We start from the raw sequence: 12,495 nt of genomic DNA on the forward strand, positions 1-12,495 counted from the left end.
TTCGGAAACGGGGGGAGGGTATATAGAAATCGAAGAAACAATAAATATCTTTCAGGCGAAACAACGAAAGAAACGTTGGATTTTTTTTTTTCTTACAAACAACAGGCTTTCGAGATCGAGGCGGAGATCGAGACACGGAGATCGTAGGCGGAGATCGAGATCGGGAGAAGAAATCGCGAGTCTTACGGTAGGCTGAGTTCGCTGAGTTCGCTGAGTTCGCTTCGATCGGTTAACGGCGTCGCTGGTTTCGATTCTACCGGTCGATCCCTCTTCAACGCGGTGAGGAACGCGCCGAACGAGAGGATCGCCGCGACCAGACTGCACCATTGAAATCCCGCCTCGATCGCGTTCACGAGATAATGGCTATGGTAGAACATCTGTTGCATCGCTTCGGGCATCTCGTCGATCCCTGATTCCATCCAGATTAAGGGTAAGATCGAGCCGTCTTCCATGTTCCCGGAGAAAGGCACCCCGACGGCTTTCTGTACCTCTAGGTTCAACTGAAATCTCATCTTCGTGTCGACGACAATGCCGAGTCGCTGAAACGATAAACAGAAGAGAATGAGAGATCGATCTAGAGGTAATCGAAAGAGAAACTTACCGGATGAAGCTCGATGTAACTCTCGTGTCGTTCTTGGTCAGGTTCTAACCCATCGATTCTCTGGAACAACGACTCGTCGCCCGCGTAAAAGTGAGGAAAGGAGACGAGCATCGGACTTCCGAAATTACAGGCGGAAACGTTCAGCGTTCCGATCGGCGGGCATGTTCTGCGGAGCGAATCGTGCGATTCCTTCGGGCAAAAACACGAGTCTTTGTTGGTTGTCGGCGTAAAAACGTTGCTCGGTAATTTGTACCTACGATCATCGGACTGTTGAATCGATATCTGCTCGATCGCCACGCGTTTCTATCCATGATCGGTGGTAACGCGTGCGTGCACGGGTCGAATTTTCCAGGGAAAAGTAGAAGTGATTTTGCTCACCTTAGAGTGGGAATTCCGTTAGCGAAACCGCGACGCTCGTAGACGAGGGGTAGACGTCTGCAGGCGTCTTTCACGTAGACGTAGAGGGTGTTATTCGGCTGCTCGATCCAGTGGGGAGGAAACATGCTTCCATCGGTGCCGTATATTTTGTCGCAATGTTCGTCTTCCCAGATGTGCTGGTCCTCCATACCGTTGATCCTTTGAATCATCCCGAGATTCCGAAGATCGTCGACTCCCGTGTGCATCGTGATGCGATCCGCGCTGACGCCGTTTTTCTAAAAGCAATTCGAACGATTAGAAACCGACGCGTAGCGATACGATTCAAGAACGCGACCTTGTAACTCGTTATCGTTCGGCAAACCGGCGCGGCGTCGACGTAACGCTCTGCTATATACGTACAATCGCGAGGATGCCGAATTTGTAGGGCATAGGCTGCTTCGGGGACGCGACCAGTTTTGCCATTTCGAACAGTTCGTCCTCGTATCCCCAGAGGTACTCTCCGACAGTCAACTCGAGGAACGGTTTCGCGCCGACGCTCGAGAGCATGGTGGTCATGAAGATCTGCATGATGTACATAAGATTACGGGATTTAGCGAGCGCCGAGATCAGCATAACATTCGGCACGATCACTTTCTCGTTCTCCGAGTGACCTGAGATCCAACGGAAGCTCCTCTTCTCTTGATACGTGACCGTTTTGTTTTCGTGCAACTGCACGTTTACCCGACGAAGGCTCTCCTGATAGACGAACGGGCCAACTTCTTGCACCCGTAGCTTGGTCGCGTTTCCGCTCTCGAACTCCTTCAGGTTTGTGTAGTTGAAGACGTAAACCTTGACGGTGAGATCGACCGGGGGTTGCTGCCAGTACAGAAAGGTCGGCGTCCCGTTTCTCAGTTCCAGGTTCGAGAGTATCGCGTCGTGAAACACGTTCGTGCACCAAAACAGTATGAATATCGCGACGCTGATCGACGCGGTGAACGCGTACAACCAACGGATTCGGCTGTCTCTTTTTCGTTCGAACCTCTTTCGGATCGCTAGCGCTAAGCTCTTCTTCTTCTTCTTCTCCATTCTGCGAACCGCGCCAATTCTTGTCGATTATCCAATCGAGAACCACTCGTTCCTATTCCCGTTCGTCCGTTTTCCACGCGTTTCCGACGATCTACTGAGCGACGAACGACGGTTCGACGAGGACGCCCAAAAATCCCCCCACTTTACCACTGGTTCATCGATAACCTCGCGTCAACGACAGCGATGACCCTTGCACGCTACCGAACCTTTCGGTCGCTCGTACAACCCAGGCACGATATTCCTCCTCTTCGTCTTTACTTTCCTCCCTTCCACCTTTCTTCCTCTATCCACTACTTTACTACATCTCTTATCGGTATATCCTACCGTACGCGTTCTTTCACGATTTTTTTCTTTTCTCCTCTCCGTGAACCGTGAATTGGATCGCATCCTCGCGTCGACACGGTTCGCGCTCGATCACGCGCGATGATTTGCATCGATCGCCGCGAAGGGAAACCCGGTTTTTCCGTCACGTTAAGAAGGGGGGAAGGATCGGCGACCGTGTCGGAGAAACAACGTCCGTCGCTCTTATCGGGTGTAGACGAAAAAAAACCTGGTCGAACGATCGATAACTCGACGCACAGCGACCACGCGTTTCTTCATTCGAGTCACCGAATTTCAGACGTTGTCGATCGAACAAAGAGAGAAACAGCGGTGGCAAAGGGGAGTAACGCGGTCATTGACGATCGATCGATCGATCGTCCGTGTCTAATGATTCGAACGCGTCGCCGGCGATTCGATTTTATCGGCAATCGTTCGGTATGTTGTGACTGGAAGATGCCCTTTTCACCCGTTTCTTCTGCGTAGTCTAGTGGCCTCCTGTTTGCGGTTCGCCGTTTCGCTTTTCAACGGAGACGTAACGACTCGTACGACAGATACCAGGCGCCCCCGTCCACGCTTCTTATCCGCTTCGCTACGATTGCGCGAAGGAAAAATTGCCCGAGCATTTTCCTCCTTTCGTTTCGCGAGAAAGTTGAAATTAAACAAAAATTAGCGACCACGCGACGCGCGGTACATTGCAATCGTTTGTAACTACGCTTCTGTGTCTACCTACGTACAAACGCTATTTGCGTAAACTTATCTATCGTTCTTCCTTCCTGCGATAAACTCGCACGATCGCATGAGAAACGTACGCGTACGGTTGAATGAAACCCGTGTAAAAGGTAGTTGTACTCGAAATGAAAAATGTTTACTTCGTTGTTGGTAGAAGGACGAGGCGTCTATTCGCACTTTTGCTTCAATACTTTTTTTAACCACAATCGAGTTGTTTAGACTCGAGGGAATCTTGAATCGTAAAGCTTATCGATTATCCCGTCGTTCGTGTTTCAAATGGAAAAGTTTGCTCGTTAACAACCAGCAATCGGATCAATGTTTATCAATTTTTGCTTTTTTCATAAATAAAGAGTCGGTAAGACGCAAAGATAATTCGCAGAAGAGCGCTGGTCTTCGTTCGAATTCAATTTGTTTTGATTCCATTCGATTCGATTACGATCGAAGTCAACCGTTCGACTATCGAACGATACGGTCGAGGCAAACTCCTACGCGCTGGCTAGTTTGCGCGTCCCACGATAGATCGCGCCATGGAATCCCCTGTTTTTCAATCAATTTTGTCACAATTCGACGAGACAGAAGCAACGATAACAAAACAGAGTATTTAGTGCCAAGGAGAAAATATTTGTGTATTTTAACCGATCTATACCGTTATGTTTTTCGAATAAGTTACAAATAGTCGCGAGAGGTACGGTGATTGTAGAGAAGGTCGACCGAAACACCGCTCGGATAACCTCAAAGTTTTGCTCGTTTTGCTATCGATTCAGAGCCGATCGAGGGCTGTATCGAAGCTGGAGTTTTGATTAAAAAGAAAAGAATCACGGTGCCGAATTGAAGCGAAAACAACTGAAAAGTTAATACTCGAAGGATGAGTTCGCAACAAAGCCCAGCCGCGTTACAGTCCACGGTCGATCGCGAGAAAGTTTATACATGGATAATCGAACTGTCTAATCCCGAAACTAGAGAGAACGCATTGTTAGAACTGAGCAAAAAACGAGAAGTTGTGCCCGATTTGGCGCCTATGCTATGGCACTCGTTTGGAACAACCGCGTCGTTGCTCCAGGAGATAATAAACATTTATCCGGCTATCAATCCGGCTACTTTAACCGCGTATCAGAGCAACCGTGTATGCAACGCGTTGGCGTTATTACAATGCGTTGCCAGTCATCCAGAAACCAGATCGGCGTTTCTACAGGTAACAAAGTGAATAAACAATAACCGCATATTAGGTTAGGATAGTAGGTGGCGGTCCGATTCGCATGATCCGTTCCGTTCCGTTTCGTTCGTTTCAGGCCCACGTTCCGCTGTTCCTCTATCCATTTCTACACACGGTCAGCAAAACGCGGCCGTTTGAATATCTAAGATTAACCAGTTTGGGAGTGATCGGTGCGTTGGTAAAAACCGACGAACAAGAAGTGATCACCTTTCTACTCACCACCGAGATTATACCGCTATGTTTGCGCATCATGGAGAGCGGTTCGGAGCTCAGCAAGACTGTTGCTACTTTTATCTTGCAAAAGATTCTGTTGGACGACAGCGGACTCTCGTACATATGTCAGACCTACGATCGGTTCAGTCACGTTGCGATGATTTTGGGAAAAATGGTCTTGTCCCTGGCCAAAGATCCCTCGGCGAGGTTACTTAAGCACGTGGTCAGGTGCTATCTGAGACTGTCGGACAATCCTAGGTGAGTTTAAAAGGGTGATTAATTGATATTTTCTTTCTTTTGTATATAACCATTTCGTTTTCAGAGCTCTGCTGGCTCTCAGACAGTGTCTGCCCGATCAACTGCGAGACAACACCTTCGCGACGTGCCTGCAGGAGGACGCGTCGACGAAGCACTGGTTGAATCAGTTGTTGAAGAACCTAGAAACCGGCCCCCAGCCAGGTCCTCCGGCGCAACCGGGCCAACAGGACCCGAGAACCATCGGCATGTCGCCTCTCGCCTCTTAAGTCACGATACTGGCCGGATCGGACCAGAATAATGCACCACGCGCCAGGCAGGAGGTCTGGAACTGAACTGAAAGCGAAATCTCGCAGAGATCTATAGATCTCGGAAGCGTTGGAAGGTTGGAGCCTTTGGGAAACGGCAGGTCCACGTCCCCCTCGGTTGGGATCATCCCGCGCACGATACGCGAAAGCGTTTCTGTACATTTCTTACTGTTCCTTTTGCGTAAAGGTTGCGAATTGAAAATACAAATATACCTATGTATATATATATGTATCTATGCCCGTGTATGTCTCTGTACGTATACATATATAAGTATTTTATTACAGTTTGTTCGTCGTTATTCCTTCCCTGATCCTCTTTATTACCTATCAAACTACCAACGAGAATCGATCAAACGGGGGCTACTATAGAAACTTAAGCGTTGTTCGCGTTAGTCGCGTTCACGTTCTCCATCTCCGTGTTCTCCTGCAAATAAACACGATTGCTAGCCGTAAGAAAACCTGCGAAATTATCGATCGCAACATGTATACCTGTTGTTTCGTACGTAGACTCGCGTCGCTTAAGAATCTTCGTATCACAGGCGCGTAGAGTTTCTCGTCTCCCTGTTTGCGCTTGTTCGCCCCGCTGATCCAGGAGACGAACAGACCGACGAGGATCGCGGTGAGAAAACCGACCCAGGTGTACCAGAGATAGGACATTCGATAGAGGAAGAACGGCTGTTCCCTGGAACGTAAAACGAAACCCCGAGATTAATTTCGTTAAAGCTACTGAGAGATTTCTGAAGCGTGAATCTCACTTGATCGCGGTTTCGACGACGAGGGTAAGGTTGGCGGTGTGTTGCTTCAGCGAGTCCGGACATCCGTCGACCGATACCGGTTTCACCGGAAAGCTGATCTTCCCGGTTGAGATGGCCGCTTGGGTGCCAAGGGAGATCCAGGCGACGAGATTCAAGCTTACCAGACCGCCGACCAGCGCTCCCTGTTTCGAGCGATGAGAAGAGCAGAGAGGGAGACGTGTAAAGATAAAAAGTACAAACTTACCGTGGAATTAGCGAAAGGGAAGAGCATGCCGAGGGTGAAGATGCCGAGCAGAGGACCAGCCGTGATGCCGGACAGACTTTTGCCAGCCTGCGAAACCAGACGATGCGTAACGAAACGCGGAACTCGCGTAACAGATATGCACCGATACTTGCCTGGATAAGTCCGCCGAGTTTCTCGACCAGAAAAACGAGGGTGACGCAGATGCATCCGGTCAAAACCACGGTCGCCTTCATCGTTCGGCTGGCCGCCACTTCGGAGAGGGGAACGCGAAGCCACGGCTTTATCATGTCCTCGTAAATCACGCCGGCCATGGAGTTCAAACCGGTGGACATGGTGCTGTGAAGAAAAATCGATTTCTTCGCATAGACAAAAGAGAGGAAAGAGGAAAACAACGAAACCGATTTACCTGAGAGCGGCGCTGAACACACCGGCGACGAAGAGACCGGGGAGGCCTGGGATCGACGCGGCCATCTCCATCACGAAGAACGGGAGCAGTTGGTCCGGTTTTCTTATTTGCTGAAGATCAGACGGGAACGTGAAGTAATAAAACGCGTAGAGATCGGCGGAATCGTTACCTTGGTCGTGATCGGATCGCAGTCGTAGAAGTTTGCGAAGATGACGATACCGGTGTAACAACTTAGCGAGACGATGCTTATTATACCGACTGCCATAATCGCGATCGTTCTGAAAGGAAAAAGAAAATTCGTAATGTTAGGATAATTTTCTGAGGAAAGGAGAAAATGATGTATAGAATCCCGTACACGTTGGCTTTCTTCAGGTTGGGCATCGCCAGGCATCGTTGCACCATCGCTTGATTCACCGAACAGCTGGCCAGCCAGTTCAAGTAGTTGCCGATCACCACGGTCCAGAAGGTGTGCCTCACCGTCGGATCCGGGTCCATGCTGTCGATCGGTAATACGTAGCGAGGATTGAGTCGATTCGATTCGATTCGATTCGGGTTGAGTAAGAGAGCTCGTTTTCGTTAAATCTCTTACTCGAAGAATTCGATTCGCTCGGTGTCGCGGTTTCTCTTCCACACATCCTCGAAACCGCCGGCTCTGTTGGTGCCGAGTACCGCCACAACGATCACACCTCCGAACATCACGATCGTCTGAATCGCGTCGGTCCACACGACCGCCTTCAATCCACCCTGAAAATAAACGCGCGTCTTCTATCTCCATCGAGATACGTGAACTATTCTCTCACCAGGGTGGTGTAAAATATGCAGACGGCGCAAACCAACAGGGCGATCGCGTGAAGATTTATACCGGTCACTTGATTGAACGCCAGCGCGGGTACGTATATCACCAGGGGTATGTACAGCATCTGTAAGCGATCGTCTTTCATTCCGCTGATTTATCCTTTAACAGAGACCCCTCCGTCACTTACCATTTTGATGAGGAATATCGCGCAACCCATCAGTCGAACGGCGTCGTTGAATCTTAGCTTCAAATACTGAAATCGGGGTTTCGCGTAGTTCAGAGTATATAGTAAAAAAGAGACGAACAAAAGTCGGACGTACCTCGTAAGAGGAAGTGATACCAAGACCATAAAACACCGGTAGATAGACGTAGGCCATCGTCAGGGATACGAAGCAATCACCGATCACCACGCACCATAATTGCGTCCCATAGACGTACATCTCCGCAGGCAACCCTAGGATCGCTATTCCCGATATGTAACTGAAAATCGAAAATGTTTAACAAGTGAAACGGACAAAGTATCGTATCGACGATTTACCTGGCTATCAGCGACATGCTTATAGGGAATATGGACATGTTTTGTCCTCCTACTAGATACTCCCGCACCGCGTCGGTGTTTTTCCGCGCCTTGTACGCTTGGTAAACGCCGACGATCGCTGATATGGCCAGCATGCCGGCGAACACGGCGCAGTCGATCAGATCGAACGATTTCTGCGGCGAAGGATTTTTCTGACCGTCCATCGCGTCGGATCGATCGAATGGAAGAGGAAGTCGGCGGAGTCGGCTGGCTCGAAAAACGTTTCGTTTCAGAGTCACGGAACCGAATACGAGCGGGACGTTAAACGAACCGACTCGGAGAGACGATTGAATAATTGGAGATTCCCTCGTTATCGTTCCCACTCAGCTTCCTCTCGGCGTTACCCTCTCCTCCGTGGTCGTCCTCGCGTTCGCGACCCTGCATCGTCGTCGTCGCCGATCGGTTTCGTCTTTGCCACGCGTAATCCGTGGTAACTGGTGACGCGTGTCTGGCGAAGGGCAGCCAGATAGAGCGCATTTAACGAAATTGCTCTTTGCCTGCCCCTCCGTTGTTTACCCGTCCGATTCGTTTACCTTCTCTCGCGTGTCGCTTCTTTCCCGTCTCCGCCTCCGCCCTTAAACCCCATCGATTTCCGCTTTTCCCGATGCGCTCGAAATGCCGCGAATCGGCCACTCCCTCGAGCCAGCTCGGTCTCATCCAGCCGAAACGGAGATTCCCTGTCTCGACGGGACATGATACGTACCTATCTCGCGAGCTTGCTCGCCTTCGGTTTGTCCGTCAGACGACCGAGCGTCGGGGACGGACGCGGCATCGCTTACGCCAACGTGACCGGCGACTTCCTCTTGGGAGGTCTGTTTCCGATTCATCGGAGGGGCACCGGAGGCGAGAGCTGCGGTGAGATTCAAGTGAGTAGAATAAACCGTTTCCTTTCGTCTCGATGTTACTTCTTCGTCTTCGTAGACGGAGGACGGTGTTCAACCGTTGGAAGCTATGCTCTACACGGTGAACAGGGTCAACGAGAACCCCAAGATTCTTCCCGGTATAAAACTAGGCGTCCTGGCTTTCGACACTTGCGACAATCCAAGTCACGCCTTGGAGCAAGCCTTCTACTTCGTCAAAGGTAAGGATAAACTGTATTCTCCTGTTTGGTTCCTAGAGATATTCTCCTTTGCAGGCTTCATAACGAGAAGCGAGGAGTTTGGGCAAAGAGGAGGAGAGTACCAGTGCGAGGATCGCAGCGCACCCAAGTTCCTCGACGGTGGATTCGACCGAGTGATAGCGATACTCGGTGCTCAATCGAGTTCGGTCACCATTCAGGTAAGAAATTAACGAACTATTCTTTATTTCCATCATTGATTCATTGGATTGGTAGATAGCCTCGGTGCTGGCGCTATTTCCGGTCCCGCAAATCTCTTATATGGCCACGTCGCCGTTCCTAAGTAGCAAGGAGAGGTATCCGCACTTCTTCCGCACGGTTCCCAATGACGTGAACCAAGCACGCGCCATGTTGGAGATTCTTAGGTAAGTTTTTCTCTTTACATTACATTTAGACTTTACTTAGGCGAAGCCCAATTGCTCAATATTTGTTTTTCTCTTTACAAAGAATCATAATTTAACAGCAGTACTCTAAAAGGCAGACTTACAGTATCCGACATTGCATTTCTCTACAGAGTCGTCAACAATTTTATCGACTGTCCTACTCTGCTTGGGAGCATACAGTTTAATGTACCTATCTATAGCACCAGATATTCTAACTTATTCTACCTTGCACACTTCATCACCAGATACGGACACGATACTCTCAATAAAATCTGTGCTTCTGCCGATGCCTTGCAGAAAAGTATCGACCTTTTCTTCAACACTATCAATAAACTGAAAAAGCTCACATGTGTAACTGCGTTGCGAGAATCTACCGCTCGGTAAGCGTCACTACGAAGTTTGGCGCGCGCTCTCTCTTGTCGCCAACTTCACGCTATTGTATATGTCTCACTCTTTCCTACGCAAAACTTTTCTATGCGATCGCACACAATAATTTTTAATTTCTAGCTCCGAGGTCTTTGTCACGCCTTCGTAAAATGCAAAACCCACCCGTGTATACTAAATAAATAAATAAATAAATAAATAAATATTTGTCTGTGAATCATCAGGCAATTCGAATGGTCATACGTGTCCGTCGTCTATTCGGACTCGGAGTACGGCGATCATGGATACGAGACGTTGGTTTCTTTGGCCGGCGAGTATTCTATATGCTTCAGCGCACCGCAGCGCATCAGCCAGGACCGATTCACGATCGACGATTACGACAACGTGGTACGGACGATCGCCGAGAAGACGGAAGTCCGAGGTGATTTCCTTTCCTAGAAAACCTGCTTACGAAAGCGCGTTCCTTTCGGAGAAGGAATTATTTTCAGTGGTGGTGCTGTTCGCGGAGAAGTCGACGACGTTGCGCGTGTTGGAAGCAGCACGACGCGTAGGGGTCGGATCGCGATTCGTGTGGCTGGGCAGCGACTCCTGGCCGGACGGACGTCGGGGCATGGAGAGCCAGGAGATTGCGGTACTCGAAGGGGCGCTCGCGGTTCAGCCACTCTACACTCCGCTCGGAGGTTTCGACGAGTACTTCACCGGTCTTAAGCTCGATCACGAGCGGATCGATCCATGGTTCAGGGAATTTTGGAAAAAGTATCACGACTGCGAAGATGATACTCCGCCGACGTGGAAACGGGTGAGTAGAATCGGAGACTGGAATCTAAGGCGGATTACCGTGAATGTAAAAATACAGGCACGCGTTCGTTGCGAGGATCCGCGACTGAAGATCGACCGAAGCACCGGATACAAGCAGCGACGATTTCTGCACTTCGTTCGAGACGCGGTGTACGCGGCGGCTTATGCTCTCCACGACATGCACAAAGACTCCTGCGGGGAGAGTTTCCCCGGGGTCTGCGAGGAAATGCTACCGATAAACGAGCGCCTCTTCTCTCGTTACCTGGCGCAGGTTTCTTTCAAAGGTACGCAAACGCTTGTCGGATCGAAGGAAGTTCCAAAGAGGAATTTATTGACTTCAGACGAAGCGGGAAACGGATTCGGTTTCGTGGACGAGGTCGACGGTCCTCCGAGGTACTCTATCCTGAATTATCAGCGCAAGGGGAACGGCTCGTATCACTGGGTGGTGGTCGGCAATTACACGCGTAAGCGAAATCCCTCTTTGATCAACTTCCGTCACGCGATATCTGTATAAATAACGCAAGAACGTTTAGAAAACGAGGAAGGACAATCGGTGCTGCGATTGGACCGCGAGAACCTCCGCTTCCGGGGCGATAGGCACGCCGCTTTTCCCTCCTCCTCGTGTTCTCGTCCTTGCGGCTCGAATCGCATCATGGTCAGGGTGAAGGAGGATCCCTGCTGCTGGAGATGTCAGAGTTGCGGTCGCTACCGGTACAAGGTAGACGAACAGAGATGCGAGGAGTGCGAATGGGGGAGTCGACCGACCGCTAATGGGACCAGCTGCGAACCGATTCCCGAACAGTTCGTCGATTATTCGAACCCCTGGGCCATCGTCGCGACGGCGGTGGCCGTCTCGGGTAATTCATTCTTTTCGCAAATCTCTGTTCTTCCTGTATAGCTAGGAGGGGGTGGTTTAACGCACCAGGTGTTTACAGGTATCGCGTTGACCTTGTTCGTCTGTTCGGTGTTCTGGAAATACAGAGATACACCTATGATCAAGGCATCCGGTCGAGAGTTATCTTTCCTATTATTACTCGGTACCTTCGGCTGCTTCTCGATGACATTTGCTGTCGTGGCGAAACCAACCGTTCATAGCTGCGCTGTCGTCCGCTTCGGTATCGGTTTTTGCTACACGATCTGCTACGCTGCCCTCGCCACCAAGATCAACAGGATCCACAGGATATTCAACGACCCTGCGCGTAGTCCTCGCAAACGACGGTAAACCTTATCATCGAGGAAATGAGCAACTTAAAAACGAAAGAAAGAATGAATTATTACAGGTACACTAGTCCGAGGTCGCAGCTGGCGATCGCCTCGATCCTCGGTCTGGTCGAGGTCGCCTTCGACGCGAGTTGGCTGCTGAAGGAACCCCCGGCAGTAACGCACTCGTACCCGAGTAGGGAGGCAAACGTCCGGGTATGTAAGGGTTCCGAAGACGGTTCGTACGTGATCGGTTTGCTATATCCCTTCGTTCTTACCGGTAAGTTAAATCATTCTCTCTTCGATCGGCGTTGATTTATCGAACGATTATTTGTTTTCAGTCGCATCTACCATATACGCGATCAAGACGAGGAAGTGTCCCGAGGGATTCAACGAGACCCGTCGCATAGCGTTCGCCAACTACGCGACGATAATTTTATGGCTGGCATTCGTGCCTCTGTATCTCGCCTCCACCAGCAACGTCGTCAAAGTGATCACCCTGGCGCTCTCTCTGTCTCTGAACGGTATGGTACAGCTGCTATGTCTGTTCCTGCCGAAAATTTACGTGGTGCTGATCAGACCCGAGAAGAACACCAGGGAGCTGGTGATGGCTAGACACGCCGGTTCTTCCCATCCGACCGCACCGGCTACGCCGATAGCACCCATCGCTCCTCTGCGCCCGGTCACCCCGGAAGCCACCTCCCCTTCGCCTTCGCTCGTCCCTCGAGAAACCGTCTAACGTTCTTATTGTT

At 50.2% G+C, this 12,495-nt stretch overlaps 4 protein-coding genes across 10 annotated transcripts; 2 read left to right on the forward strand and 2 right to left on the reverse strand.

Annotated features, from left to right (window-relative positions):
* Positions 1-45: 45 nt before the first annotated feature.
* LOC117607317 (scavenger receptor class B member 1) lies at positions 46-2,188 on the reverse strand. The gene is made up of 4 exons (XM_034330885.2): positions 1,379-2,188; positions 980-1,254; positions 602-854; positions 46-539 (listed from the first exon to the last, which is right to left on the reverse strand). The coding sequence occupies exons 1-4, from the start codon at positions 2,042-2,044 to the stop codon at positions 183-185; spliced, it is 1,551 nt and encodes a 516-aa protein (XP_034186776.2). The 5' UTR covers positions 2,045-2,188; the 3' UTR covers positions 46-182.
* Positions 2,189-3,450: 1,262 nt separating this feature from the next.
* Positions 3,451-5,367, forward strand: Rcd-1 (Required for cell differentiation 1). 2 transcript variants are annotated; one of them, XM_034330888.2, is made up of 4 exons: positions 3,451-3,779; positions 4,055-4,286; positions 4,384-4,778; positions 4,843-5,367. In XM_034330888.2, exons 2-4 carry the CDS (start codon positions 4,113-4,115, stop codon positions 5,042-5,044), a joined length of 771 nt encoding a protein of 256 aa, XP_034186779.1. In that variant the 5' UTR covers positions 3,451-3,779; positions 4,055-4,112; the 3' UTR covers positions 5,045-5,367. The 2 variants fall into 2 exon arrangements, with proteins under 2 accessions (XP_034186779.1, XP_034186778.1); XM_034330887.2 differs by having other exon boundaries at positions 3,462-4,286.
* A 2-nt stretch (positions 5,368-5,369) lies between these two features.
* On the reverse strand, positions 5,370-8,025 carry LOC117607313 (sodium-coupled monocarboxylate transporter 2). The gene is made up of 13 exons (XM_034330874.2): positions 7,823-8,025; positions 7,605-7,764; positions 7,472-7,537; positions 7,289-7,408; positions 7,078-7,232; positions 6,844-6,984; positions 6,658-6,766; positions 6,489-6,598; positions 6,235-6,418; positions 6,083-6,169; positions 5,839-6,020; positions 5,573-5,765; positions 5,370-5,507 (listed from the first exon to the last, which is right to left on the reverse strand). The coding sequence occupies exons 1-13, from the start codon at positions 8,023-8,025 to the stop codon at positions 5,457-5,459; spliced, it is 1,761 nt and encodes a 586-aa protein (XP_034186765.2). The 3' UTR covers positions 5,370-5,456.
* A 528-nt stretch (positions 8,026-8,553) lies between these two features.
* On the forward strand, positions 8,554-12,482 carry LOC117607308 (metabotropic glutamate receptor 6). 6 transcript variants are annotated; one of them, XM_034330864.2, is made up of 12 exons: positions 8,554-8,727; positions 8,783-8,942; positions 8,997-9,139; positions 9,195-9,343; positions 9,970-10,166; positions 10,234-10,544; positions 10,602-10,827; positions 10,885-11,007; positions 11,077-11,400; positions 11,479-11,761; positions 11,824-12,023; positions 12,085-12,482. In XM_034330864.2, the coding sequence occupies exons 1-12, from the start codon at positions 8,554-8,556 to the stop codon at positions 12,480-12,482; spliced, it is 2,688 nt and encodes an 895-aa protein (XP_034186755.2). The 6 variants fall into 6 exon arrangements, with proteins under 6 accessions (XP_034186755.2, XP_076548190.1, XP_076548189.1 ...); XM_076692075.1 differs by having other exon boundaries at positions 10,234-10,827; XM_076692074.1 differs by having other exon boundaries at positions 8,783-9,139; positions 10,234-10,827.
* Positions 12,483-12,495: the final 13 nt, after the last annotated feature.

This window comes from Osmia lignaria, chromosome 14 (assembly GCF_051020975.1).
Source record: "Osmia lignaria lignaria isolate PbOS001 chromosome 14, iyOsmLign1, whole genome shotgun sequence".
NCBI lineage: Eukaryota > Metazoa > Arthropoda > Insecta > Hymenoptera > Megachilidae > Osmia > Osmia lignaria.

What these genes read in the sequence shown, in the direction of transcription:
- LOC117607317 (XM_034330885.2), bottom strand. Translation starts at nt 2,044, where the DNA reads ATGGAGAAGAAGAAGAAGAAGAGCTTAGCGCTAGCGATCCGAAAGAGG. An exon ending in AACGGAATTCCCACTCTAAG is followed by an intron (nt 855 to 979) that starts GTGAGCAAAATC and finishes CGATGATCGTAG; the next exon opens with GTACAAATTACCGAGCAACG. An exon ending in GTTACATCGAGCTTCATCCG is followed by an intron (nt 540 to 601) that starts GTAAGTTTCTCT and finishes TTATCGTTTCAG; the next exon opens with CGACTCGGCATTGTCGTCGA.
- Rcd-1 (XM_034330887.2), top strand. Translation starts at nt 3,960, where the DNA reads ATGAGTTCGCAACAAAGCCCAGCCGCGTTACAGTCCACGGTCGATCGC. An exon ending in CCAGATCGGCGTTTCTACAG is followed by an intron (nt 4,287 to 4,383) that starts GTAACAAAGTGA and finishes CGTTCGTTTCAG; the next exon opens with GCCCACGTTCCGCTGTTCCT. An exon ending in AGACTGTCGGACAATCCTAG is followed by an intron (nt 4,779 to 4,842) that starts GTGAGTTTAAAA and finishes TTTCGTTTTCAG; the next exon opens with AGCTCTGCTGGCTCTCAGAC.
- LOC117607313 (XM_034330874.2), bottom strand. Translation starts at nt 8,025, where the DNA reads ATGGACGGTCAGAAAAATCCTTCGCCGCAGAAATCGTTCGATCTGATC. An exon ending in GTGTTCAGCGCCGCTCTCAG is followed by an intron (nt 6,419 to 6,488) that starts GTAAATCGGTTT and finishes TTTTCTTCACAG; the next exon opens with CACCATGTCCACCGGTTTGA. An exon ending in AACTCGGCGGACTTATCCAG is followed by an intron (nt 6,170 to 6,234) that starts GCAAGTATCGGT and finishes CTGGTTTCGCAG; the next exon opens with GCTGGCAAAAGTCTGTCCGG.
- LOC117607308 (XM_076692072.1), top strand. Translation starts at nt 8,554, where the DNA reads ATGATACGTACCTATCTCGCGAGCTTGCTCGCCTTCGGTTTGTCCGTC. An exon ending in GGTGGTCGGCAATTACACGC is followed by an intron (nt 11,008 to 11,076) that starts GTAAGCGAAATC and finishes AAGAACGTTTAG; the next exon opens with AAAACGAGGAAGGACAATCG. An exon ending in CGTAGTCCTCGCAAACGACG is followed by an intron (nt 11,762 to 11,823) that starts GTAAACCTTATC and finishes GAATTATTACAG; the next exon opens with GTACACTAGTCCGAGGTCGC.